The sequence below is a fragment of the Diadema antillarum genome, unplaced genomic scaffold (assembly GCF_040938485.1).
Source record: "Diadema antillarum isolate AM-2024a unplaced genomic scaffold, OU_Dant_1.0 seq00000731_RagTag, whole genome shotgun sequence".
Taxonomy (NCBI): Eukaryota; Metazoa; Echinodermata; class Echinoidea; order Diadematoida; family Diadematidae; genus Diadema; species Diadema antillarum.
In genome coordinates this window covers 254,630-282,390 of record NW_027271632.1, presented here as the reverse complement: position 1 = coordinate 282,390, position 27,761 = coordinate 254,630, and the positions used below count along the sequence as shown (strand labels likewise).

General features: G+C 38.2%; 1 protein-coding gene across 1 annotated transcript; it reads right to left on the bottom strand.

The window, feature by feature from the left end:
* On the bottom strand, positions 1–27,166 carry LOC139738217 (2-oxoadipate dehydrogenase complex component E1-like). Its single transcript, XM_071648872.1, has 21 exons — positions 26,932–27,166; positions 25,191–25,308; positions 21,980–22,050; positions 21,495–21,598; positions 20,485–20,592; positions 19,965–20,076; positions 18,478–18,639; positions 16,215–16,288; positions 14,252–14,401; positions 13,392–13,583; positions 12,408–12,599; positions 11,648–11,825; positions 5,779–5,840; positions 5,262–5,382; positions 4,438–4,577; positions 3,629–3,785; positions 2,901–3,103; positions 2,374–2,519; positions 1,690–1,853; positions 764–849; positions 1–129 (listed from the first exon to the last, which is right to left on the bottom strand). Exons 1-21 carry the CDS (start codon positions 27,164–27,166, stop codon positions 25–27), a joined length of 2,880 nt encoding a protein of 959 aa, XP_071504973.1. The 3' UTR covers positions 1–24.
* Between the last annotated feature and the right edge of the window lie 595 nt (positions 27,167–27,761).

Sequence of the window (27,761 nt, the reverse complement as noted above, 5' to 3'; positions counted from 1 at the left end):
TTTTCCATTGCAGTCTGCAGCTAGCTACATCTGAAATGTCCGTGCCATGACTACCTGGACCTCCTCCTGGTGGAGTGTACCAGCTCCCACCGCTGGAACTCCAAGGAAATCTCGTCCAGCATAGACCAACTGCCAAGGAACAAATGGAGCAAAGAATAGATAGAAATACTACAGCAAGGACAGGATATGGTATTAAGTTAGAGTATTGTAAAACATGGTATTTTCGTGGCATGAAATTTTTGCGAGTTGCCTCTAACATTCAATGCGTATAGTGTAGACAAGAACTTTCATGTGCATTTTAATTTCGCAAAATCTTGGCTCTCGCGAAATTTGAGAAATTAAAATGCACGTAAACACTCCTCGTTTTACATTATGGCAGCTTTGAACTCGACCTAAGCTGAATGAAACAGCAGCAGCACATTTCATGAACATGTATGAAAGCTTTCATCCAAAAAAAGAAAAAAAATGTCAGTGGAAAATCGGAGGGGTTGCAGATGTATGCTATGGACAATAACTTATAAAGAATGAATTCTAATATAATGCTACATTGCATATATTTCCTATTAGAGCACGAGTAAAGTTGTTGCTACAGAGAAACTTTGCACACTGCTCTACTTCACCAAGTGTGCATTGAAGGTACATTGCTATGTAGTTCTCGCAAGTGGGGGGGGGGGGGGGGGGGGGGTCACCAGACGGCACTGACATGGGCTCGCTGCTTGCGAGACCATGACATACAACTGGCAACCAAACACAGAGCACTCACCCTGCGGCCCACGAGGTTCTCGAATCTGGGAGCCACAAAGGACCAGGCTCCCATGTTTTTGTGCTCCTCCTGGCTCCAGATGAACTCTGTGCAGCAGGAGACGAAACGACAGAAAACGTAAATCGACAAAATGCAAAGTTACACATCTCAAGTAATGACAAGATCATATCATGGAACTGAATAAGATCAGCAGAGAGCATGCACTGACTACACGCCTTGTGCAGACACAGAAATGCATTATGAATATGAATCTCCTCTCTTCTTTAGCAAACATGGCTGTGCAGACAAGATAGAAGAGCCCTCTTCGCAGCCCTAGCTGGTAACCTGGAAAGCAAATCATTAACCTTTGAGCAACAAAGTCTTGCAATCTCTTCATTGGCCACAGTAAGGACTTTTGCTAGCTTCTGTAGTGATTCTTTTTTAAACTGAAGGGAGTGACATGAAAAGATATTTTCAATGAGTTAATATTGTGGGATTCTATGTTGAGGAAGAGATAGTAGGCTCATCACTTAACTATCATGAGAAGGCGTCAAAGGCAGTAGTGCATGTCTTAGCCTCTGGTTCATTTCACTGCTTGAAGAAATTGGAAAATGAGGTCATATTTCACAAAGAAAACCATAACACCGATTACAAAAGAAAACTGATTCCCCATATTCTAAATACACAGTCAACTATTTTCTGTGACCGCAAAATATGGAATGCATGTGGTAGACTGAGGTGCCTAACACACTGCAAAGTTGGCAACTAAGACCATGTGTCGGTATTCCAGCAATACCCCAAATGATAATGGCCAATTAAGATTGCAGCTAGTAAGCTGGTGTAAACTTAAGCAGACTAACTGCTGCATCTACAAGTCATCTTAGATGTTAGATCTCCAGTTGGTATATTTCACACCAATTCTGAGCGATGATACCAAACATCCTCACCTTTTGCATCCGTGTATCTTGCGAGGGCGCTCTGTAGGGCGTCGGCTGGGAACGGACACAGAGACTCCACCCTGATGATGGCCATGTCATTGGCCTGCCTCGCTTCTCTCTCCTTGACCAAAGCATAGTAATGCTTGCCACAACACATTATCACCTTCTGGATGCTGTGTGAGAGTGAGAAATAATGAAAAAGCATGTTCATCTCTGGCAATGGCTCAGGCGGTCACTCAAAATACTTACTGTGTCAAGTGCCATTTGGTGTAGAGGGTATCATCTATCATCTACCATACCTCGGTATTTTTACTCGGTGAATTTGATTCACCAGGCTTTTCTGTTTCTTTGCTCTCCTCTTGTTTTGTCACTCGATATAGAGCATGAATCTTTCATTGGACTTCAATCCATTGAGCTGTTGGTTAAAGTTACGAGTCACAGTAAAGATTGGGCATAATCAATTGTCTTCATCTAACAACTTTGTAATTCAGAGAATGTTGCTTACTACTGTAAGGGTGGTTATTATCAAGATTTTTACATGTAAGCTTGAATACATCAATACAAAAGTGCCTTTATTAAGTACGTAACCTCAATGTCATTTTGTCAAGAGTCAAGAGTGCAAGGACTGATAAACAGAGGTTAGTAACTAAAAATAGTTTAATCGCATTAAGGGCAATGGTGAGTCATATATACCTTTGAGGGGTTGTGGTTGTGTCATCAATGACCGATTTAAAGCTGGTTCCAGGTCCCATTTCGCCCAGGTCTGACATGGCTGCTGGGAGGCGAAGGAGGATCTTTGGTGCAGCAACAATCAGAGGCTTGCGGTAGTTACGAACCATCTAATGGAAACAGAGATAGTATCAGTGCTTCAAGCATTCCACATTTTGGATTACAATTATAATCACGGAAAGAAGTAGGTACCACGGTACACAGGTAAATTCTATACATTTGCCTCAAGATAGCTATGCAACTTTATGGAAATGGGGAACCCCCTACATGAGGCAAGAGGTACTTGCCATTATATTTCTTTGTTTATAAAAGAGTATCTTGCTATGATCATCCAAATCATTTTTTGTGAGAATGCAAACATATCAGCATGAGTCGTGGGAAGCTGAAGTCTTCTTAAATCTCTGATTCTATGACCGAAACACATCTCTCCCTTGTAATGTTACATATTAAGACAATGAAAAAAGAGAGAGAGAGAGTGAATGAGATTTTACCTGTCTTCTGAGAAGGTGGAAGTACTGAGCTGGTGTGGTAGGATTGGCGATCTGCACGTTGACATTCTCTCCGTCAACACGCTCGTCGCTGCTGTCACAGGCCTGCAGAAAACGCTCCAGACGACATGAGGAGTGCTCCGGCCCCGCACCATCAAAACCATGGGGTAGGAGCATGACCAGTCCACTCTGCATCTGCCATTTCACTATGGAAACAAAATTTTAGACAAACAGACAAAAATGAGACCACGCACACATCATTTTTGTCAGCCAGTCCAGTATTGTATACAGCAGAGCACTATTGAAAATTGAACAAGGCTCTGTACGATTACATTGGAGAGCCTAAGTTTAATCCTGCCTTGTGGCACAAGATGTTTTACCTTCTACTTATCTCTTCAACTAGGGGTTTGTACTGCTACCTGACAATGCTGAAGTGATAATAATGATGGCTGTTCCCATCTGGTGAACACCTTTTTACAGTGAAGAGGCCACACTGGATACAATCAACTCAAAAATACAATTATGCACTTGACATACAAACTCCTGAGAACAATGCTAATTCAATGATATCAGACAGCCCACTGATGCAGCTAGTTGGTTCAATCAGCATCCCTCCCTCTTCCTTCCCTTAACTCTTTATGTGCCAGGGCCTTTGGACAGTGTGTACTCGAGTTTCTTTAAGGGATTTAATTTCTGTGCCAACAGGCACACAAAGGGTCAAACCAACTCACATTCTCCTGGCATGACGTAGGTGTCAATGATGGTCTGAGCAGCATTAAAGAAGTCCCCAAACTGCGCCTCCCATATCACCAGTGTCTGCGGGCTCTCGATGCTCATACCATACTCAAAGCCCAGCACAGCTTCCTCAGACAAGGGGCTATTTGCCACCTGAAAGAACAGAGGGGAACAAAAAGACACAAGTGTACAACCAGTCATTAGAACAAAAACACAAATGAACAAATCAAAACAGATATGGGGCCCAAAAAAAAAAAAGAGATATGAAATTGTTCCGTCTGAACATGACTGAAAGATGCATTTCTAGGTATACAGCAGCAATAGGTGCAGATATCTGTATATGAATATTGACAAATGCTTGTCTACAAGAAATACATAAGTTAAGGTAAGACAATGGAGAAGATTGGCAAAACAGCAACATCCACTGCTTCTATGGTGGGATGCTAGTAATTAAAGTGGCCCAAATAAGGGTCCCATCATCACTCCTACTAGGTTGTACCCATCACCTTCAAGATGAGGTGTGTTTGCAAAAGGTATTGAGAGGATTTTCCATGGGAGAACATTATTAAGTTTGGATAAATCACGGTTATTCCCTCTCCTATACACACACATCTTTTAAATGAGATTGGGCCCCAATTAACCACAATTGGAAATGGTACTACTCTTGAAAGAAGTAAATGGATATCTGTCCAAGTGACTGCAGATGTAGTTGGTTACTATTCTGATTTTCTTGTATTGTGTCAGAGAATCCATTACAATCTTCTATGATAATGCATTGGAGGGTAACTTGGTCTTGCTGCCGTACCTCAATGAAGCCCTGATGGGGCTGGTGGATGTAGTTGAGGGGGATGTACATGTCATCATTCTCCTGGTCCACCAGCATCACATGCCGGTGGCTGAACGTGCCCCGCCCGACATCCTGGCCACTCAGTCTCACATTGAACCCTGCAAAGAAATTGATAACCACAATGACGGTTTGTTGGGACAAGATGTCAATGAGCGGTTACATAAACCAATACTTATTCTGATCTACAGACAGCTGAAATACTTGTAATGGGAAGAAAATTTACACCATATGAGATGACACAAACACTGCAGTTACCACGCCAACAATATTTCATACTATTCAATCACCATCATTCTGTTGAAATGGAATAATGAGGCACAAACTGCTTATATGAGCTTCTGATTTCAGATGCCAAGTCCTACAAATCCTTAACCTGCCAACAAAATCTGAAAATAGTCAAAGAAGGCTGACCACGTACAGATCAGTGAAACACGAACCACATACAGAAATGAGTCACTATCTTGAATGTGTGCTAACCGTACTACATCTCAAGGTACTGAATGCATTTGAGACTGTTTTTCCTCTTTCTTTCTTTTTTTTAAATTTTATCCACCATACCTTTATTGCACTATACCATGTTCAAAGGGGGGGGGGGGGGGGGGATGGGGATCTATAGTAGTCACTTCTGTCGAATCCCATCCTAGCAGTATGGAGTATACCTACAGTAAACAAATCAAACTGGCATAGAGTTGTACACCTCCTGGTAACATCATTAGCTGGTTTGTCTGCTCAAAACTTATATGCATTGCTTTGTTTAGATCATGATGATTTGATCATACTACCTTGGTATAGGAGGGACCCAAAGGCCAAACTTTCCGCCGTAGCCCAGTCTATCCTAGCTCCATCCTCCAGCTTCTTAAGTCTGGCATCCACGAATGTCTTCTTCAGGTGTGAGTGTGGGATCTGCGGGGTTAACATTTGAAATATCATTAATGAAACACCAAGACAGCCGTTGATATTTGCTCTTCATGACTGTTCAATGGTGTAATATTACAAACTTTAAATACAAAATGACTTTCATTAGACATTATGCACTGAGCACATTTCAACAACTGTTTTTCAGAAATGCCCTGCATTAATCAATATGATGTAAGATATCAAGTACACATGTGACTTCAACTTCAATTTTGATATCATATTGATGACAAGGGAACCTCCAGTTTAATACCTATTTCACTGATACCAGAATTGAGATAATGATTGACATGTCTTTGCTGAATCATTACAATGTGCATCAGTGTTCACTTGGAAAGGAGAGCTTTTTTTTTTCTTTCTTTTTTTCCCAGTGATGATACTCACAAATCCCTCTGGCACTTCCACTGACTTTGCTCCAATGAACTTGAGTAATTCTGTATCGGTGCCTGTTCAAAAGACAAATACACATTGTCCATAAACCCACATTGATGTAGGAAGAATGACCACACTGACAAAAAACAAGACAAAACATCCAAAACAAAGAAACAAAGAAACAAAAAATGATGACACAGACAGATATAATACAATTAGTCTAGTGGGATTTCTGAAAAAGGGCTCTCTAAAATGGCAGAGACTCCAACTCTCCCGTTTTCGACGGGAGATCTCCCGCCGAAAACCAATTTTTGCAAAATCTCCCGTTCTCCCGCTTGAGATTTAATTTCTCCCGCCCTGGCTCTGTGTCTCCCGTTGGAAAGGATTTCTTACTTATTGCTTTTGTATGTTGAAAAAAAAAAGCCTTTAATAGCACCAGAGAGCATCAAGAACCCTAGGAACTTCGCGCTTCGCACACATCAACTTGGAGTCTAGCGTTTGCTAGGGGTTTCAGGCGGGAGAATCTCCAGATCAGAAGGTGCTTTGGGTTGGAGTCTCTGAAATGGTGTTAGAGGCATTTTTGAGTAAAAGTTGGAAACCGGTCTCTTTCACCTAATTTGAGTATGCTGAGTCCGAAAAATCCGGTTCCCAAGCGAAATTCATCTATCTTGACCATCTAATTTGCATAAACAAAATGGCTGCCAAGTCACAGAAATTATCAGTTTCAGATACGCATTTTCTAGAAATTCTTTGCAAACGAGCTGGAAAAAAGTGATTTGAAATGTTTGTACAGAGAATAGAATTACCAATTTAAGGGATAAACGTTTCTCAGGTGATAAATAGTATATTTTATTCATAATTATGCAAATTAGGGCTGAAATATGCATATATATATATATATATATATGCATCAAAACTGGAAGAGTAGTTTTGACATTGTTTCTTTATTGAGAGGCAAATTAAATACTAAATACGTAAACCTTAAGGTTTTGAGGGTTAGGAAAACTCTGGTTCCCAAGCGAAATTCACCGATCTTGACCATCTAATTTGCATAAACAAAATGGCTGCCCAGCCACAGAAATTGTCAGTTTCGGACACGCATTTTCTAGAAATTCTTTGCAAACGAGCTGAAAAAAAACCTGATTTGATATTTTGTGCATAGAATAGAAGTAGCAATTTGAAGGATAAACGTTTCTCAGATGGTAAATAGTATATTCTATTCATAATTATGCAAATTAGTACTGAAATATGCAGATAAATATATACTAACACTGGAAGAGTTTTTGTTACAATTTTTTTTCTTGAGAGGCAAGTTAATCACTAAATAATATGTAGACTTTAAGGTTCACAGAGTTAGGAAAACTTCGGTTCCCAAGCGAAATTCACCGATCTTGACCATCTAATTTGCATAAACAAAATGGCTGCCCAGCCACAGAAATTGTGAGTTTCAGACACGCATTTTCTAGATTTTTTTTTTTGTAAACGAGCTGGAAAAAAGTGATTTGAAATCTATGTACATAGAATGGAATTAACAACTTGAGGGATAAACGTTTCTCAGGTGGTAAAAAGTATATTTCTTTCATAATTAGTATGCAAATTAGTACTGAAATATGAAGATAAATATATATTAACAATGGAAGATTTTTTTGTATTTTTTTTTCTTGAGAGGGAAGTTAAAAACACTGTAGATATATAGACTTTAAGGTTTTGAGGGTTAGATAAAAACCAGAATCCCATCTCAGTGGTATCAAAATAAATGCAAATATGGTAATTGATATGCAAATTATACGTAGGCTTCATGAGTTTTATGTGCATGCAGTTCATTCAATATAGCCTATAACCTAGTAGAATTTTATTTTTTCAAATCCTCTAAAAAGTTCCTTTTGGATTTTTTTTTTTTAAAGAATTCAAGTTAGGAACCCGATTCTTAACCAATAGTGATTGCGCTAGGGCAAAAAAACAAACAAACAACAAAACAAACACAAAACAAAACAAAAAACCGGTCTTTTTCAAGCGAATGAACTTTGACATCTAATTTGCGTAATACGTGTACATACAAAATAGCTGCAATATTGCCATAAAATTGTTAATTCCATGAAAAATATTTGTAGTACATCGATAATCGCATAACGAATTGATGGAAACTCTCTCTTCACGGATCATGACTTTTTATGGGGGGGGGGATGTCATTGATCAATGCCATTTTGTTCATATATGCAACATCCATTATTGTATTGTTCCAATATGCAAATCTGTAGCATTAACACGGAAATTCTATTTCCCAGCTAACCAGAGCATGGTAATCATACATATAAATGATTGCATATGATTATATATAGCAAACATTCATCTATAAGTTGAAATGGGATAGGTGGTTTTATTCTATTTTCTCTTGAAGCGTTTTTTTTTTCTTGCAAGTCGACGAAAAATACCTTTAATGTCATACAAACATTACTGATGCCCCAACGAATAAACAAAATTATGTTGTAAGTCCGTGAGTCTCTCTCTCTCTCTCTCTCTCTCTCTCTCTCTCTCTCTCTATATATATATATATATATATTTAAGACTGGAGAAAGATCCATTGGAAAGTTATAAGCTTGTAGAATAGCCGCGATCACACACTGGCAAAAGATCAAGAAGTTTAAGATCGCGATCTCCAAGATCTCAAAAGGCGCGGCCAAATTGGCAAATTATCGAAAAGTTTGAGATCGCTATCTTTAAGATCTTGAAGTTTTTCAAGTGCGTGTGACTGTAAACTTTCCGCGAAACTTCCCACTACAGCTAGGGATATTTCATTTTATAATGCTCTCCTCGCCAAACTTCTCGATCTCTTGCCAGTGTGACCAGACAACAAAAGATCATGAAGACTTCGCGATATTCAAATTTGCGATCTTTTGCCACGCGCTCTGACCGCGCCCTATCATGATAAACTTAAATAACGATGTTAGAATAGCAGTGAGGGAGAGGAAATGGAAAAAAAGACGTGTGGCACACATCTACCTATATTTGATCCTTCTACATCTGTTATACGAATGTAACTTAGTCAACTTCCAAGACAATTTGAACTCTGAAATTGCCTCGGCCAATGCAATCTGCGAAATAAGGGGTTTACACCTTCCTGTTCCTTTTTGTTTTTGTTTTCAATATACGTGGATAACATGCCGCCAGTGATAACCACCAAGTATGATGCATTTCAATTTATTCTTAACTGGAGGACACCACGCTCCCTTGTCTGTCTGACTTATGATATATCTCACCAGGTGTGATTCAGATCATAGAAATACACTCTTAGCAAACAGGCCTCTAGCTCTAAGGACCAGTGGATTGTAAGAACTAAAGAAGAATGAATACTCATTAGAAACCATGTTACATACAGAAGATTCCACTTCAAATCAGACGTAAATGGTCGCCATTTTGCCTCTCATTGTATGCTTTATCAAGTATAGTTTTTGAATATCCACGTTTCATTTGAATTTCTGCCCAAGAATTAGGATATGGATCTTTTTATGGAGGACCTGGGTTTTCCACCACCTTGCGAATATGAAGTTACTGTTGTTCCTGTGAGAGATAACATCGATCCGATAGCTACCTTAAAGAGGCCTTCTTCCGTAGATACTGGAGTTGTGCTTTTTCTGCCAGACTATTAAAGCAAGTGATCAATGACTCACAATCATCAAGGATGCTGCTTGTACGAGAAGAAAACTACAGGGTTCCAAGAACATGGTTGTTATCAATCGTCTTTATAAGAATAAACTTATATTTGATTCAAAAGATGCGTCACACAAACTCATTTGGCACAAAATATGTTCCGTCATTTTACCGACAAAAGTATACTGAACGCTCGCGGAAGAAGTTCAACGACAATACTCCTGTATTAAAAAAGATTTAAAAAAGAAGAAAATCCTGCTCACTGTGCCAGACCTGATCTTTCTTCACCAGTAGACAATGGGTGGGAACGTTTTGAACTGGTCTACAGCCTGTACAACTGATATATCTAGCTCCAATCCTGCAAAGTTGCCTTGAGATGATTTCATGTGCATGCAAAAGCAAAGCAGAACATTTCGATGCAAATGTCACAAATCAGGCCTATGATGTACAGCAGTGTGTGCATGTTAGCAACAATGTGATGATGCAAAACTTGCATGAATGTAGATCAATTTAACTCGATTGAGAAATAGACTTTTCGACTCAGATTATGTTTCTTTTCAGCCAAAATATAAAGGTGTTGATGACTAGAATTACAAAGTTCATCCTTCGTTTCTGTTTCCGACACTGTCCGAGATACCAGGATTTTTCTTAATTTTTTTTTTTTGCTTGAGCCTGCAGAGTGGGTGGAGAGATAGATTTAAAAAAAAAACACATAAATTATGACGAGATTTATGAAAGTTGCCACTTGATATTAAATTCAACAGATGATAACTATCATCAGAATTATGATTCAGATCCATATATTGCGGCAATGCGTTGTAGAATCTAGAATCCTGCCAGTTATGTATCCTCTTGTATACCAATTTGCATAGATATTTGCATAAGTGTGATTCAATTCTTTTGAATTGATTAATTTTGATTCGACTCTAGCGACACCATGTACTTTTTGTTTGCCCAATAACTTGCTAAAATGATTGAAAACAGAAGTGAACACGCAGGTACTATACATGTGCGTATATATGCGGTAATGCACTGCTGTATCAGCGGCAACTCCTAATTTGCATATTTCACTTCTTAATTTGCATATATAAGTGAATGATATGAACAATTGATGACCTAGATATTGTCTTTGCACATTGATTTCTGAAATCATTACTCTTTCTGCATGTCTAGGGAGATTTTATGAAAATTAGATCATCGAAACACCTTAAAAAGCAATGAATTGGTGGCCATTTTGTTTATGCAAATTAGATGCTCTTAGACTCAAAATTCCGCTTGGGAACCGGAATTTTTGGAATTAGCGTACTTGAATTATACAAAATAGACCGGTTCCCAACTTTTACTAAAAAATGCCTCTAACAGTCATATTTTCCCCAAATCCCACTAGACTAAATCCTCCACACACAATTCTCTGGTGCATTAACCCACAAGTGTGAAAACATTCACTGCACATCAGCACTCTGCTGCACTTTTCCACATGTCCCATTAAGTATCACTAAGTTTGTACACCAGAGAATTTGGTTACCATTCCAAGCAATCATGCCAATATGAATGAAGCTTTCAGAATCATGAAGCAAAAGCTCTAAATATAAAATTTCTATATAAGGTATTCAAAGGCCATTCTTCTTATTATCTGACACAAGATGAACTTGGTGGTACGTGTAGCAGGATGCAGGGAAGTCTTGCTGACATATTTCTGTCAAAAGAGGCTTCTAACCACAGATTTTCAGCCTCCTTTTACTGAGATACAGAAATTCAGAACACCTGATTGATGAAAAGTTTTATGTTGCCTTTAAAGTCATCTTGCCTTTCTACTTTCTATCATAAAACACTTCAAACACCTCTTGCTAAATCCATCACCTTGGGATAATTTCAATTTTTCCCTGCAAGAATTAAAATCAGGTTTTGTGTAGAATGAGGACATAATTTATCATACACACACAAAAAAAAAGAATGTATGTAGTTTAACAATACATGACATGACATTTGCATTTATAAGATGTTCCAGTTTCCTACATTTTCATACCATACAAGGCACATAAAAATAATTGCTGACATGAAACTTACATCTCCTTATAGTTTCTTTTCTTAGTTTGTATGTTAGCTTGTTTGCTTTTATTGTTGGTTTTTGGTGTTGCGTTTTCGGGGGAAGGGAGAGGGAAGGAGGAGTTTGTTTTTTGGTCTCTCAATCTTTCCTCCTCACATCTTCATCACCTTCCAGCCAGCCATTTACCTGTATTCCACGATTCTATATAGGAGGGGGCTGGCTCACAGGATGCCCAGCGCCCTGTGCGAATAGACTGGTAGGCGTGGTCTTCAGTCTTATCCACCTGCCCAAGACACTGGTTCCACTCCTGAATCTTGTCGACAACATTCCTCTTGATTTCCTCTTGATCTACCCCACCCTCACCCTGCAAGTTCAAACATAAAAAACATGCTCATGCTTCAATAGTATTGCAGAATACCTTGAAATGTTTTTAACCAAATACATATCAAACAGATTTATAGACCAGTTTATATTAACAAGAACCTGCATGAAAAACTCTTTAAACACTTTACCTCTGTTCTAATCCCGACATCATTTCAAGTTTTTTTTTTCTAATTTAATAACTTCATCATTTCCATAGCAAGCATTTTCATTAACATCTTTATCATCTTCACATTTCATAACCAGAATAAGGGTCCACAGTTTTACCTCTTCCTATTAACTTCTTATCAGTATTGTTTCACTCAACATCATTTAATCACTATCAGATTGTTAACTTTTCATGACAGGAGGTTTTCACACTAGAAAAAACAAAAGAAAACAATGTTTTGTAAGTTTTTGCATGATTACTAATAGCATCCTATACTACATGAACTCTACAATTTCAGGGGGAGGGGGGGTGGAGGGTTAAGGAGAAAATTCCTCCTGAATAACATCAAAACTTCTTAAATAAAGCAAGAATGTCTTGCTGGCTGCAAGGCTTCTATCATGTCACACCATAACTCACTGTGGCTCTTTTGATGTAGTTGTCAGGGATGCTTTGCCGACTCCTGATGGCCTCGTACATGATTGGCTGCGTGAAGGACGGATCATCCAGCTCATTGTGACCAAGCTTCCGGAAGCACATCAGATCTACGAGGACATCCTTCCGGAATCGCTGCCGGTAGCTAACAGCTAGCCGACAGGCTTTCAAAACAGCCTGGTAGGGGTGGGAGATTGACTACAAATGATAATATGACTACCAATAATATGCTGCTGATAGTGTGTTTATAATTACTTATGTTTAATGTTTCTTTGTGTTAGCATTATGAGTGTCTCCTTCAGCAGACATGTGCAATTTGCAAATATATAGTCACTATGATTATTACTATCAATTATTACTATTATCTGATTCACAGACCAGCCACTTCAAAGGTTTTTGGCTTACTGCTGACTCCTCCATACCAACATTTGAGATACAAACATACAGATATCATATTCTTTATCCTGGATCATACCATGTTTGAAGCACTAAATGAAGTTGAGGAGAATTGAACCAAAAATACGGAAGATGTAGAGATTCCATATTTAGTTATAAATAACGCAGATCAGTTTGAGAATCACCTGAATCAAAACGGGTAAATTTGATTCCATCTTCATTTCATTTCATATCATTTCATTCATTTATTTAAGCACGGCAACATACTTCAGTCCGGAGACTGTTCTTCCCCAGGTCCGTGCGGAAGCATATTTCTGCTTTGATTTGACAAGATTAAAGATGGAACTCCACTACTTCACTCTTTGATGGGCCTGACTTAAACAACAGACAGCAAGTAAATTGAATATTTCAGGTACTAGCTGACTGTAATTGGCAATAACATCTGATTTCCATTTCCAACATGAAATGAAATCACACCTGAAAAAATACATCAAAAACTTTGCACTTAATTTCACATTTAAAAATATTTTGTGACATTCCTTCTGCCACCGACTGCAACATAGTGTACTGTACCTCTGGATCCTCCCCATTCACATGAATGACAGGGTTCCCATTCATTTTGGCAATGTCGCTGACATATGGCGAAGAGCGCCCTCGCTCTCCTGGAGTAGTAAATCCCAGCTGATTGTTGATGATGAGGTGGACAGACCCACCCACAGTGAAGTGAGGTAAATTGGCCATGGCAAAGCATTCAGCTATGACTCCCTGCAGGAAGATCACATGATTGCACAGATGGCTCAAAATGACAATTTGAAAAGAAGAAGAAGAAGAAGAAAAAAAAAAAACCTGTTCTAATGGAGCATGCATCACAGCTCTCTTGGTGGTAAGTATACCAAGAATGCTAACCACCTATTTCAATCATCACTGATGATTTTTATACATATATGTCCAACCCCCTTCCCAATATTGTGCATGCCATCAATAACTAATCACAATTTTGCATTTTTTATTCATTAAAGTTATATGATGCAAGAATTTTGGAAAGAAATATGTTTTGCCCTTGAGAATTTTTGTGCACATTTCTTGAGGTTGGGTTTCAAAGAAACAGAATTTTACATCACATCTTTGCACATGCATGCATCGCATCATGCATACCATTAGGTATTGTGATGCTTATACATGTATGAGCTGACTCTACTGTTGAAGACAACACAAAAGACAAGAAGTTTTTTGGGGGGATGGAGATTAGTGGGTGAAAGAGAAAAAGAAAATTAAATGTTATACATATTTGATATGCATTTCAATAAAATAATTTATCAATTGTGAAGTGAAGACTCTTTTTACATCAGCAGAAACTAAATCATGCAATGAGATTTCACAAGACTGGAATTGGCTGTCCGCATGAAGCAAAAATCACAGACAGTAGATGTTACCTGTGCTACGAATGCTGCATCCCCATGGAGAAGGACATTCAGGACCTTGTCCCCGATACAACTCATAGAGTCCTCCTCTGGCCTGTAGTCTCCTTCCTGCTTGGTCTGTTGCCTTGCTCTCGCTTTGCCGATGCCAACCGGAATGTTGGCCTGCGTGTGAAAGGACACAACTCTGGATCAGCCACTGCTAAACTTTTGTCTCTTTGCAGTCTGAATCATTCATAGGCTAACTTCATGTGACGTTATTGAAAACAACAGTAAATGGATTGGAATATACAGATGAAGTATGCTTCAATGTGTGTAGCAGTACCACAAACTGTCTTCTCTCTACTCCAGACAGGTCATATTCATTTGCTGGATTGTCAGTGCTTTAGAATATACCAGTGGTGTAAACTGATTTTTGTTTTTGTTTTTAATGATGACTCTATGAACTATATGATTCCACGGTAATGCATGAACTAGGCAAGAACTGTACTCTAGCACAAGAATATGATGTGAAATGAGATAGTGACTGAAACACACAGATGATCAACAAGGGGTGGAATAAAACAAACACTGAACTGTGGCCACATATTAAAGCTTGGCTTCAAATACATTATGTCCATGTGCATTTCTGCAGCACGAAATATGAGGACAATGGCATTTCATGTATCATAATGCAAGTTTCACATTCCTTTTACAAATCATTACACAAGTGTTAATACACAATATTCATGACTCATATGTTTTCGGAATTTGCAGGATTTTGCCCACACATGAATCTGTGACAGGAACAAATATACGTTCCCACTGTCTCATCCAAGTACATGTACCTTGGTAAACCCATACCTCCAAAAAAGTGTAAGATAAACACACTAATGACATAAAAAAGTAATCAATCAAACTCTCATGATCAAAATTAACATTTGGCACATATTTGACATGTGCTTTTACTTCACGAAGTGAAATTTTCACCAGTCACTAGTTGACTGCTCAAAATAAACAATCATAATAAAAGAGAATAATCTAATGCTATATATCTTTTCTCCACTAAAGTACCTTACAAATCACATTTTTTTACCGAAGGTGGAGATTCATTGCTGTGACAATTTTGTTTAACTCACACAAGGGCATAATCAAACCAAATATCATAACCTCAGGATTTAACTCTGCCAGATTGGGACATGGACCAACAATGCCATGATTTTCAAGTGAGCATTTGCCCAAATATCATTACTTCAGGACAACGACATTTACTTTGCCTTTTTCTGATTGTGCTACTAAGTCAGTTGACCACGTCCTTGTCAGCATTAACTATTCATAAACAAAACATATCAATCGAGTTTCATATGCAAGACATAGACATCAGAGTTCAGTTGGCACCTTTTTTTTTCTAATGAATTGGAAAATTTGACTTAACACCAGGTATTTACATTTCTTTCATTGATATCATTGCTCGAACACATAAGATAAGTTTCAAGCACAGATGTCACTCAGACAGTTTTTTAAAAATGGCATCTTGCAAATATTGTTTTTACTAAAACTTGAATTTTATAATACAGGGACATGAAATTGCAATCAATTAAATGAAGAAATTTCAAGAGCATGTGATGGATGCACTTTGAAATGCAATAATGAAAAGTGATAAGATATAATTTGATGATGAATGTTTTTCAGTTGTTTTACATCTGGGCCATAGGGGGAAAAAAAATGTATCAGATATATATCTGCTATCACATACAAACACTTTTTTCCACTCCAAAACCACATTACAGTTTAGCACAGCAAATAGAAAGACAAAAGCCCTTTGACACTGAACTTAAATTTGCTCTTGGAGAAAATTCTGAGACTAAATGAATTTTTTCTATAGAATTGAGCACTGAGGGGGAAAAAAAACACCTCAGGAAATTTCATGCCTGTCACTGACTAGGCAACTGGTATAGGTTTTTGAGAAAGAACGACTCCACAGCATCCAGAGTCATACCTCTAGATGGGATGGATTAGGAATGAGAGAAAGATGGAGCGATTTGCCGTCCACATCCAGGTCCACTGTCGTCCCTGTGTGAACACACCAATGACACAACACATTGTGATTGAGGCCAACCCATTCCACAGAGGGAATGGGTTGCATTTACACTCACCCTATATTTCTCCATCACCCAGGTCAACAGTCAAATTACATTGTTTTCACATTTATGTCTCATTCATCCACACAATTTAAAATCTAAAAAAAGAGACAATGTAGCTGATGTATAACCTTTGTATTAAAATTCCTATATAAAATGGCAATGTCAATGCTCTATGTCGCTTGACAGGAAGCAGCATATTTTGCCTTGTTTGTATATCATAGTACAATGCACTTGGAATACAGAGCTGGTTTAAACAACACTGTGCAATTAAAAGATTAAAAAAGTCTGAGGTACCTGAAATGATTATGTGACTAATCACACTCTGACTGTTCTGTCCCACATTAAATTTTGAGCTATGCTGACTTTTATTCCAAATTTGCAGGCTGGGTGACAAAATTCATTAAAGTTTGAGTGAGAAGAGAAGAACAGGCATGCCTAACAGCCTGTATGGGGTAGCTTAAGGAAGACCCCATGTACCAATCCAATCACATTTTTGCCCATTTTCTCCTCTCCATAACATAAGATGTAAACATTTTGGGAAAAATTTTTTAGGACATCATGACTTAGAAGGACCTCCTACTATAGGAAATAATTCCAGAGATTGACTAACTCTGTATTTTCATAAGAAAGTGTTGTGGAAACTCCCCTATTATTGGATGTAAATGACTGAGATGTTTTTCGTTTGTCAATCATTAAAGTATTGCCTTTAGGGATTTTGCTCTATCAGTGGATCAGACAGCAATATATTCCTAAATTCACAGCCATGCTTCATGGAGCATGTTACCACAATAGCACCTTGTAATAGAAACAAATTTCAATAATATAAGAGTTGTGTTTCAGAAACTTGTCTAAAAAGCAACTGAAACTAATCCTCTCTTGGAAGTGTGATGAAATTGCATCATTACTTTCTGGTACAATTTACAGTCACCAAACCACCAAGAAAATAAAGACATGAAGAATTGAGCGCAAAGAAACCAGAACATGTCATGTCTTGCTGGCATAAAACAAAGCAAATACGTAAATACAAGATGCATTCATAACTGAGGTGTTGAAGGAGGCAAACACAAAATGATACTCACAGATTAAAAATATCACAGCACATTGATTGAATGACTACTATCGAGCATTTCCTGGGAGTGGGCAATAACTAAGTCATACGATGCTGCTTAACGGATGTCATGATTTGATTTAATGCCCTCAGAGGGATCTTGCGTTCATATCATCACTGCAAATTACCATAGCAATAAGTATACAGTTTTGAGAACTTAACAAGCTTAGTTGGCCCATATTCTTAAGAAAAAAAAAAAAGAAAAAAAAAAGAGAAAGAAAAAGAAGTTTGGGGAGGGTTTACTTTTATATCTTTGCATATTATTGATACAGACTTCTGGATATTACATGCCATATTATTCAGTTATAATGCATACTGAGCAGAGTAGTAATTTCAATTCTTTTCAGCATAGAAAAAGTAGTTTACATGTAGTCATCTTCAACTGAAGCAGAGTAGAAAGACCAGAGTAGTAGAACCAAAGAACAGTTTAAGAGATGTGTTCATTAAAAATACAATACGGGTATCTTCTGGTAATTTACACCACAACATTGCAACGATTCTTCCTCTTATTTTTACAGAAGCCACAATGTCCCTTCTTTTTCTTTTTTTCTTCAGAAGTCTTCTGCAAGTAAATGGGGTTTTACTATCATTTCACAGGTCCATTTTTTTTTTCAAAATGAGACCTACTTTGATTTTCTTTTTTTTGCATGAACCTCACATTATTTCATTGACATGAAAAGGCAAAGTCAAAAAAACACATGATTGTGGTCACAAAGTTACAACTATAGCAGACATAACATTTTCCTTCAAAAGACAAAGGAATGACGTAGTTTCTAGCTATTCTTGTAATCCCATCAAATAAGTGGATGAAAAAAATTGATCCTCACTGTAATCAATAACTTCAAAATGAACCCATCAATAACAATAGCAGTGATAAATCTTAACAAGACAGTCAAATTCCTAATTTCTTAAATGACATACAAAAACAGTCTGCACAGATCAAGTAAAGAGTTTAATAATCAAATGAAATACTATGGTACGAGACGAAAAAACCTACAAAAATCACTTACACAGGTGGGTAGGTATATCTCCACTGCACTGCATACCAGGGGCAAACTCAGGCCTCCCTTTCAGCTTCTTCAAGAGAACAGTGGGGGGAAATCCCAGTGGTCCCATCAGCAGGTTCAAGCGCCCTCTGTGGGCCATTGCAAGAATGACATCTTCCACTCCATCTGTACAGAGATTGGTCATGGTCAAATGGTGATAATATTATCTGACTGACCAAGGAGAAACCTTATCATAGTGTTTACAATCTATAGTCTTCCACAGGGCCAGCCATCATGATTATCACAACCTTACCCAATAAAGATTCATATACCTGGGTCAAGATGGATGTTATGAATAAGATATCTTGTTGAGAAGGATGTACTGTATTCACCGGTGACATGGCCGCACTATTTTTCACAAAAATAAAGCAGTAAAGTCGGGGTGAGGCCTACAGGCCGATACAAGCAAACTATTGTCTTTCCAAAGTATAAAAAGAAAGCACAGAGACACTGCATGATGGTGTGCATAACCACTACGGTGATTACAATCCTGCACATATCACACAACAGCACTATCTCTGCAATAATCTGCTATTTAATAGTGTATGTGTGTGTGTGTGTGTGTGTGTGTGTGAGTGTACACACACTCAGTTATTCCTCATATTAGAGTCGTACACACAGAAATATCATTCAAAATCCTGACACAAAGTTTGCATCAACCAGAAAAACAAACATATTAGAAAGGCCTTGGAAAGATGGAAAATTTAAAAAATTTCTCATGAACATAATGCAGAGAAATATTGATCAGAACAAAACCCCTTCAACTTTTTTTTTCTGCTTTTCATCACCAAAGTTGGAATGCAGCTTATCTGGTGCAGCCGCCTTATCGCCGGCGAATACGATACCTACGTTCTGGGCAAAACTGGAACTCAAGAGTTTTGATTCCATCATCACAGAGGTTAGCTATCAGAAATAATTATGGAAAGCTTTTACGAGAGTAAGTTAACATTGCATGAAATGTGTTGGAAACATACTAGTGCTCCTATTACCACCAATGTTAAGAGACAAACACACAAACCGAATAACAAATTATCATGGACCTGAGACAAAATCAGCTAACACTGAAACATGAAGAAGATATTCTCACAACTGACTTGAAACAATTTAGGAGGTTGAACAGTGTTTCAAGATAACAGACTCTATGTTCCTAGCAAGCTGTCTTTACCCTAATAAACCTCCTGTGTGAAGTTTTAGCATTTGTAGTGATTGAATATCTGAAAATATCACAGTAGAGAATTCTTTATTTTTTTTCCTCATTTTAATTCTTTGGAAGCTTCTCTCCATACAATGTATCAGCAAATAGTTTTTGAGTCCTTACGCTTACCAATATGCCTGATTCTGGAGCTAGTAACACTATAAGCTACATGGAAACACAGATACATTAAATGTACACAGAGATGTTTTCTTTTTATTCATGACATTTGAACATAAAACACTTTCCTTTTTCTCACCTTCGACAGCCTGAGAGAAAAGCTGATGAAAGAATGCCATCATACTCTCTGCTCCTTCTCCTCCGTATCTCTTCACAGTCGCAAACTTTATGGTCAAGAACTGATCAAACGCCTGGAAGTGAACACATTTTATGTGCACAGTGAATAGAAATTCACCGGGTGAGGTGACACACCCTCAGCAAACTTGAAAAATTGCATACAAATCTTCCTGAATTTCATACAAACATTACTATGTTTGCTTCAATAATACGACATACATTATATATAGTGCTGTTTTTATTTTCGCTTTGCAAACATACAAGTTTCAACTTTACGTTCTATGGCCCGTAACATATACTGCTGATAGCAATACACGTTATAGCTATTCAAAATGTTTAAGACACTTACCAGTCGAAGACAACATTTCATAAAAACACATGGCATGAATGCCCTCATATATATGGCCTTCCAATTGCAGTTTATTAAAAATTAGTGTTTATTTTATTTGAACAATGAACAATAAATGCACTAAAAAACATACCTGAGCTTCAGCCATACTCTGTGCTATTTTCTGCTTGGTATCATTTGGCACAGTCCACTGTACACTCTGCTCCACTTCATCAGCAAACCATTCCTTTTCTTCACTCGTCTGTTTCAACAGAATGATCAGCATTTAGAGTATGCGAACAGTCTCCATATGCCATTGCCTCACATTAAAGAATAAACTCAGTATTTTTTCAAGACTTTATAGTGCAGATTGGGAAGAAAAAATTCTTGAGTACCATAAGTGCAGATTCCATTATGAGACATCTTTCAATATGTATCTTTCTACCTATTACCAAGTAGTGGTTGCTCTATATAAATGCAGATACTGTGGACTCCCATAATAACGAAGTCCTCAGGACTAGCAATTTTCTTTCGTTATATCAAAAATTTTGTTATAATAGATCAAATAAACAATAAAAAAATACAACAGATAATGTTGCAGTCTGAATTATTACCTCACTGTACCTGGAATTTTGTTATAACCGTGTCCATTATAACGGGAGTGCACTGTATACATTTCTTTTTTTAACAGCATGATGCTCTTCATATTTAATCATTTTTAATCATGCAAAAAGTTCTTGACTGCTTGCCACTTGGCCTTCAAAGAAATATTCATCAAAAGATATGATTTATAATTTTGATCTGTAAATGAGATGTTTCTATTCTATCAGTACATTACCCGGTGTCCCAATATGAGGCTTTATGATTTCAAACTATGATTGTCACAATGTTCATGGAAGTAAAGACAAAAAGCTTTTCAAAGGCATAAAATAATGCCAACAGTAACATTTCCTACCCAAGGCATAAAACAACCCAATTACAGTGAGGCAACTGTTAGGCCTATCAAAACCTGCGTAAGCCAAAATCATTACAAGATAAAGGGTGAAAACTGTGACTTAAGATTTAAGCACATGACTCACCACGCTTAACATACACAATATGGCAATCATTCAGTGTTCTACTCTGTTCTTCAAAAGAAACACTCAAACACAGAATAGTGCTTACCAGTAAGTGAGAATATTCTACAGCCAAAGTGCCACAGTATGTCTTTTCAAGGTGATCAAGAATTTCTTGGAGTGTTGCTGTTTCCTTTCCAATGTTCAATATACCTGCAACAATGAAAATATTAAAATCAGAATGCCATCTAATTTTAAAAAAAGAAGACATACTCTTGAAAATTTTGTTCTAAAACTCCTTCAGCATTGGTTCTCTTCAGTTGATTTCTGGTCTTTAACTGATTTCTGATCAACTTCATCTGTTGCAAACGAAAGGGGAATTAACACATTGTGAAGTCTTTGGAATAATATCCTCATTCTGATTCAATGATTCCACAACATTCAAGTTCACAACACAACCAAGTACCATGCAAACAATAACCCACTCAAATTATGCCTTCTCATACAACTGTTATGACAATTATCATCAAGATGGGCATCATGTTTATGTTCAAGATACAGTACCTGTTACATTGTATGTTTGAGATACAGTACCTGTTACATTGTATGTTTCGCCGCCGTTAGCTGAAAAACCATACAAGCTTGGGTCCAACTCAGGAACAGCTCTGAAAAGATAGGAAACAATAATGGTTGACAAGCCCTCTCTCCCACAATCCTGTTGCTAAAGTTGGCAGCTAAAATCGTGATTGCCAAAATCCTTAGGTGCAGCTGCAACCAAGGCAACAAACCAGCAATTGTGCAAAGCTTGACATATGTATTTGAAAGTCAACCATTTCATTCAATCAATCAAATACAGACATGCACATATACTTTATATTCAATCATGCCAAGGAATATGGAGGGTTTAACTGCAATGCATCAAGGTGCTTCTGTATAAAGAAACTAGAAATGTCGCTATGGCGACTGATGCCTCCGCCATAATGCATGATTCTCCCAATAGGCATATAGTACAATGTCTTCACAATGTGTGACCCATGACAGTTTCACTTATTTAAACTGGCAAAATATTGATACATGTGGTATGACAGGTTTGTCAGAAATGACTCGAATGTTCACTTTCCTTGAACTGGGTTTGCTATAATTGTCGAAGAGTGAAGGGTACACATATTTGCGGATTTGAGAATTTTTACTTGAATTCTGATGGACCCTTTTATAAGTTTATGCATGAGTAATTTCCAAGGTATGAAGAAAGAGTGTAATTACAGTACAAAATAGATTTTTTTTTTTTTTTTTTTTTTTTGGGGGGGGGGGGCATTGAAACCTGGCCTTTGACCCTTAACCTTTGACCTTTGACATTCTGGCTGGAAATTTCCTGGAGAATCTCCATTAGGTAATGCATGTATTTGAAAACTAATAATGCAAGCATACTAGTGTATGAGGGAAATAGTAAAATATTGAGTTGACCTTGACCTTTGACCCCATGACTATTGACCTATGACCCCTAAATTCCCTAGATAATCTCTGCCAGTCAGTACATGCGTATGTACCAAGTTCCATGAAGATACATTGAACCATTTGTGAGAAAAGTGATACTACATTTTCACCTAACCTTTGACCTTTTGACCTTTGACCTTATGACATGAAACTCTCTCTGGAGAATCTTTATGCAGAAGTACATATCTACACCAAGTTTCAAGAAAATACCTTCGGGCATTGCATAGATATTGGGGGAATAGCAACATTTTTAGCATTTGACCTTGACCTTTTGACCTTTGACCTCTTGCCAATGTCACTAAAATCTACTTAACTAATTGTCCCATCATACATCATCTTTGGACCAAGTTTGGTGAAAGCTGCTTCATCCAGTTTTGAGTTATCACGTAAACAGATAAATTTCAGGATTTGACCTTGATCTTTGACCTTTGACCTCAGTCCGATTTCACTAAAAAACTAATCAAGTAATTGTCCCATCATACATCATCCTCCGACAAAGTTTGGTGAAATTTGCCCGATCCAGTCTTGAGTTATCACGTAAACGGATACAATTTCATGATTTGACCTTGACCTTTGACCTTTGACCTTTGGCGGATTTCACCCAAAATCTAATCAACTAATTGCCCCACCATACTTCATACTTGGACCAAGTTTGGTAGAATTCAAGTCAATATTACTCAAGTTAAACGAAAGCGGACGGACGTACGGACGTACGGACGTACATACTGACGGACGGACAACCCGAAAACATAATGCCTCCGGCACCACTTCGTGGCGGAGGCATAAAAAATATGGAATAACTAGATATATCGCTACGGCTACTGATATGCCTCCGCCATAATGCATGGTTCTCCTAATAGGTCTATAGTACAATGTCTTGACAATGTGTGATGACAGTTTCACACAATTGGCAAAATATTAAAATGACAGGTTTGACACAAATGTGCTGAATGTTCACTTTCCTAGAACTAGGTTCAATTGGATGAATGATTAAAATGTCAGAGTGCAGGTATTTGGGGAACTGATGATTTTTACTTGACTTTTGACCCTTTTATAAGTTTATGCATTGAGTAATTTTCAAGGTATTGAGAAAAAGTATAATTTCAGTATCAAATGGGAAAATAGCATTATCTAAACCTGGCCTTTGACCTTTGACCTCACAGTTCCAAAGAGAATCACTGTTAGGTTGAACATGCATAATTATGTAAGTTTCATGATGATACCTTGAGTTACTTTCGAGATATGGAGGAAAAAGTGCAATTTAGCACTTTCACTCGACCTTTAGTTTACCTTTTGACCTTTGACCTTTTGGCGAGAAACTTCCCCCAAAATATATATTGGGTAATACATGCCATACATCAAGTTTAAAAAAAAAAAACCTTCAGGCATATTGCATTTTAAGGAAAGTAGTGATATTTTGAGGAGTTGACCTTGACCTTTGACCCCCTGACCTTTGACCCATGACCCCCAACTTCCCTAGATAATCACTGCCCATCGGTACAAGCGTATATACTAAGTTCCATGAAGATACCTTGAACCATTTGCGAGATATGGAGAAAAACATGAAATTTCAATTTTTTTTTTCACAAAATAATCTGTGACCTTTGACCTTTGACCCTGTAACCCTAAAATCCACACAAAGTATTATCCCCCAAGGATATACCCTCATACCAAGTTTGATGTAAAACCACCACACAGTTCTTGAGATATCGACAAAAACGAAACGGGACGGACGGACGTACGGACGCTACGACGGACGGACGGACGGACGACCCGAAAACATAATGCCTCCGGCCACTTCGTTGCGGAGGCATAAAAATATACCTGGTACCTGTTACTACTTTTGTTTTTTAATTTGACAAACCAATTGTGAATTGGTCAAAGTGCCACAGGTAACATCATGGGGCAATCAAAATATATGTGCTGCCAAATGCTAGCTTTCAGTTGCCCTGGGCTTCTGAACAATCATGAATTTCTAGTCCTGGCTATCAAAATACTATCATATTTTGTTTTTCTAAACATGGGCTGTAAAAGATCCAGAAGACAATCTATACCTGAACAAACTCTTCACTCGAACCTTCAAAGATCACCACAAAGTTCTGATTCTTCAGGGTTTATCAAGAATTTTTACTCTTTGAACTACTATCAGCAAGAGTTACACATAAACTTGACCAATGGATGTCAAAGAAATTTTTATTAAAAGTATATATGAAATGTCAACATATCAAATGTTCCAAGCATTCATGGGAAACTGCACAGAGGCATTAAAACTCTAGTTTAGTGATCATTTATGACAGCATAAGATCAGTACCTGGCTGTCTGTAAACCCAGTGGGTCCAAGGTGGCTCTTTTGTGTCCATGTTCTCTGTAAGCTGAAACCAGGCGCAGGAGGTTGGCATTGCTAATTCTGTTCTGGATCACTGCTGCATCTAGACAGATGATAAAGCAGTATAGTACATTAATTATTTTATACTGGTAATGCATTGTGTGTGCAACATTTCCACAATCCAAGCAAAAGACCTCTAGAAAGTATAGAAAGAGTTTTGCATGCATTAACATTACAGGAACACCTTCACAGGTCAAGAAACCAATGATAAGTCTGGCATCAAACTTCAATTGAGGCAGTATATCATATTTCATTAAGCTCTTTAAAAAACACTTTTAGAATATCTAACAAGCTAAAGCAACTTGGTTTTTCTTCACTTCAAGATAGAAGGAACTTTCTGATGTATTGAAGTCTCTTGAGTGGCTAAAAAACACATTTGCAGGTTTTTGAATTTGCACTGCACAAGTGATTTTATGTACTCGTGTGTTTTTATCCATTCAGAGAAAAGTCATGCTGCCTGAACCATTCAAATAAACAGCCTGCACAGAAACCAAGTACTTTCTGGTAATGCACGCACACACACACCCACTCACACACACACACACACATGCACTAAAATGAATACTAGGGCACATGCACATCATACTCTCTCTCTCTCTCACACACACACACACACACACAAACGTAAAGTCGAACCAGGGAGGAGCCACTGATGAACCCATTCAGAATGTGCAGAAAAAAATTGTGAAGATATATTTTGCGGGTTCTAGAATTCAAGCTAGCCAAAAGCAGAGTCTAGAGCAAAATACATTGTATGTAAAAACTGACGTACAGTAAAAATTTCTACCCAACAGTATCCATACTATGCAAATTTGGCACGCATTCCCTTGAGGGCAGCCACACAAAACTCTACTCCAATTTACTATGCCAAATATATGTGCGCGTATAAAGCGAACAATTAAGGGCAGGTAGGGCAGCCCATTACAGCTAGGTTCCTACTATCACTAGCAGGTAGTATGACTGGGGTGGCTGTCCCCAAAGGATCTTTTTCCAAAATCTTTCCAAAATTTGTTACAATGGACTCCCATTATCGAATATCAGTCCTTGCATGGGACCAACAGTTTTCTTTCCTTTATATAATGAAATTTCGTTATATTGATTTATATGATCAAACAAATTAAATAAATACCCCCCAAAAAAAAACCCATAGAAGGGGTCTAAATAGATCAGCTAATGTTGCAGCTTTAATTTTTACTTCATTGCAACCAGAATTTCGTTATAATCATGTTCATTGTAACATGAGTGCAGTGTAAAAATTTCATTTTGGGTGTGTCGTGCGTCATTTTTATTTGGGACACCCTGTATCGCACTCGACTACTCGTGTGTGAGTAAACTAAAAGTTTAAGGAGTATCCTAGTGGGAATTAAGGAACAGTGACTTTACTAAACTGCACAAGAATCAATTACATGTTTTAAGTTCATACTCAAAAGAGAGATCTCCGCCACCACCTGCCAGGGGGGCATTTCATGAAGTGTTTTGTCCGGTAACGTCCGACAAACTTGTCGGACAAATTTGCTCTCACAGACTCAGCCAATCAGATGCAAGGATTTTAGTAGCTTTACAGTTTGTCAGAAAAATATCTGACAAAATGCTTCATGAAATCAATGCCCCCCCCCCCCCCCCCCGTACTGTAATGTAATGTTACCTATAGTCGGGGAAGAGGTGCTGGACACCTCATTTTCTCCCTCTTGGTGCTGCAGACCACCAAGATTGTTGGGCTTCCAAGCGGCGGCACGAAACCCATACACATCCCGACAGGCGCGGTATCTCCGGCGGCTCACCCCGGCCCCCACCACGTCCACGGCCGATGGAACGTGACGTGCGAGTTGGATGTGCTTCGCGGCTGGTTGGCTCAGCGCAAAATACAACCGCGCCGAATGACGAAAGACATGATACGACATGATGGGAAAACGACAACGTCACCTGTATGGCCTGTAAGCAGCGCCTTTAGACATGAAGCCCGAGTTAATGAAATGATATGTAACGTTAGAAGGATAAGGACAAGTTTCGGTTACAACAAACGTTCCTCGGCAATTGTGCACGTTCCTCTTTCGTAGATCGTTGATGTTGTCAGCCTTGTTGAACTGTGACCATCGAGTTTTCCAATCTTCGCACAGTAACTGCGGTGATGTACATGTACGTCAACTGTGAGACTAGTGCGCGTGATACGGTGCGGTGCACTGAGACGACCTCGACAGCTAGCTACGGCCAAGCTATGGATCAAAACAGCTACATACAATGTACTCAGTAATACAAAAGTGTACTATAGATACTACCGGTACTACTAGTACACGTACATTTACAAGTACATTACACTGTGTATCGCATTCAGTGTCCACCTTCCTGCTGCCGCCGCGCCGCTGATCTGCATGCATGCTCGTACCATACCAAGCACGAATCCCTAGTCTTAGCGTAAGCCATCAGTGCATGGACTCTGTTGTAAACTTGATTGTAAACAACTAACAGGACGGTTTCTATCCAATGTCGAATATATTT

What these genes read in the sequence shown, in the direction of transcription:
- LOC139738217 (XM_071648872.1), bottom strand. Translation starts at nt 27,166, where the DNA reads ATGTCGTATCATGTCTTTCGTCATTCGGCGCGGTTGTATTTTGCGCTG. An exon ending in TTTCTCTCAGGCTGTCGAAG is followed by an intron (nt 18,640 to 19,964) that starts GTGAGAAAAAGG and finishes ATCTCTGTACAG; the next exon opens with ATGGAGTGGAAGATGTCATT. An exon ending in AGAACCTCGTGGGCCGCAGG is followed by an intron (nt 130 to 763) that starts GTGAGTGCTCTG and finishes GTTCCTTGGCAG; the next exon opens with TTGGTCTATGCTGGACGAGA.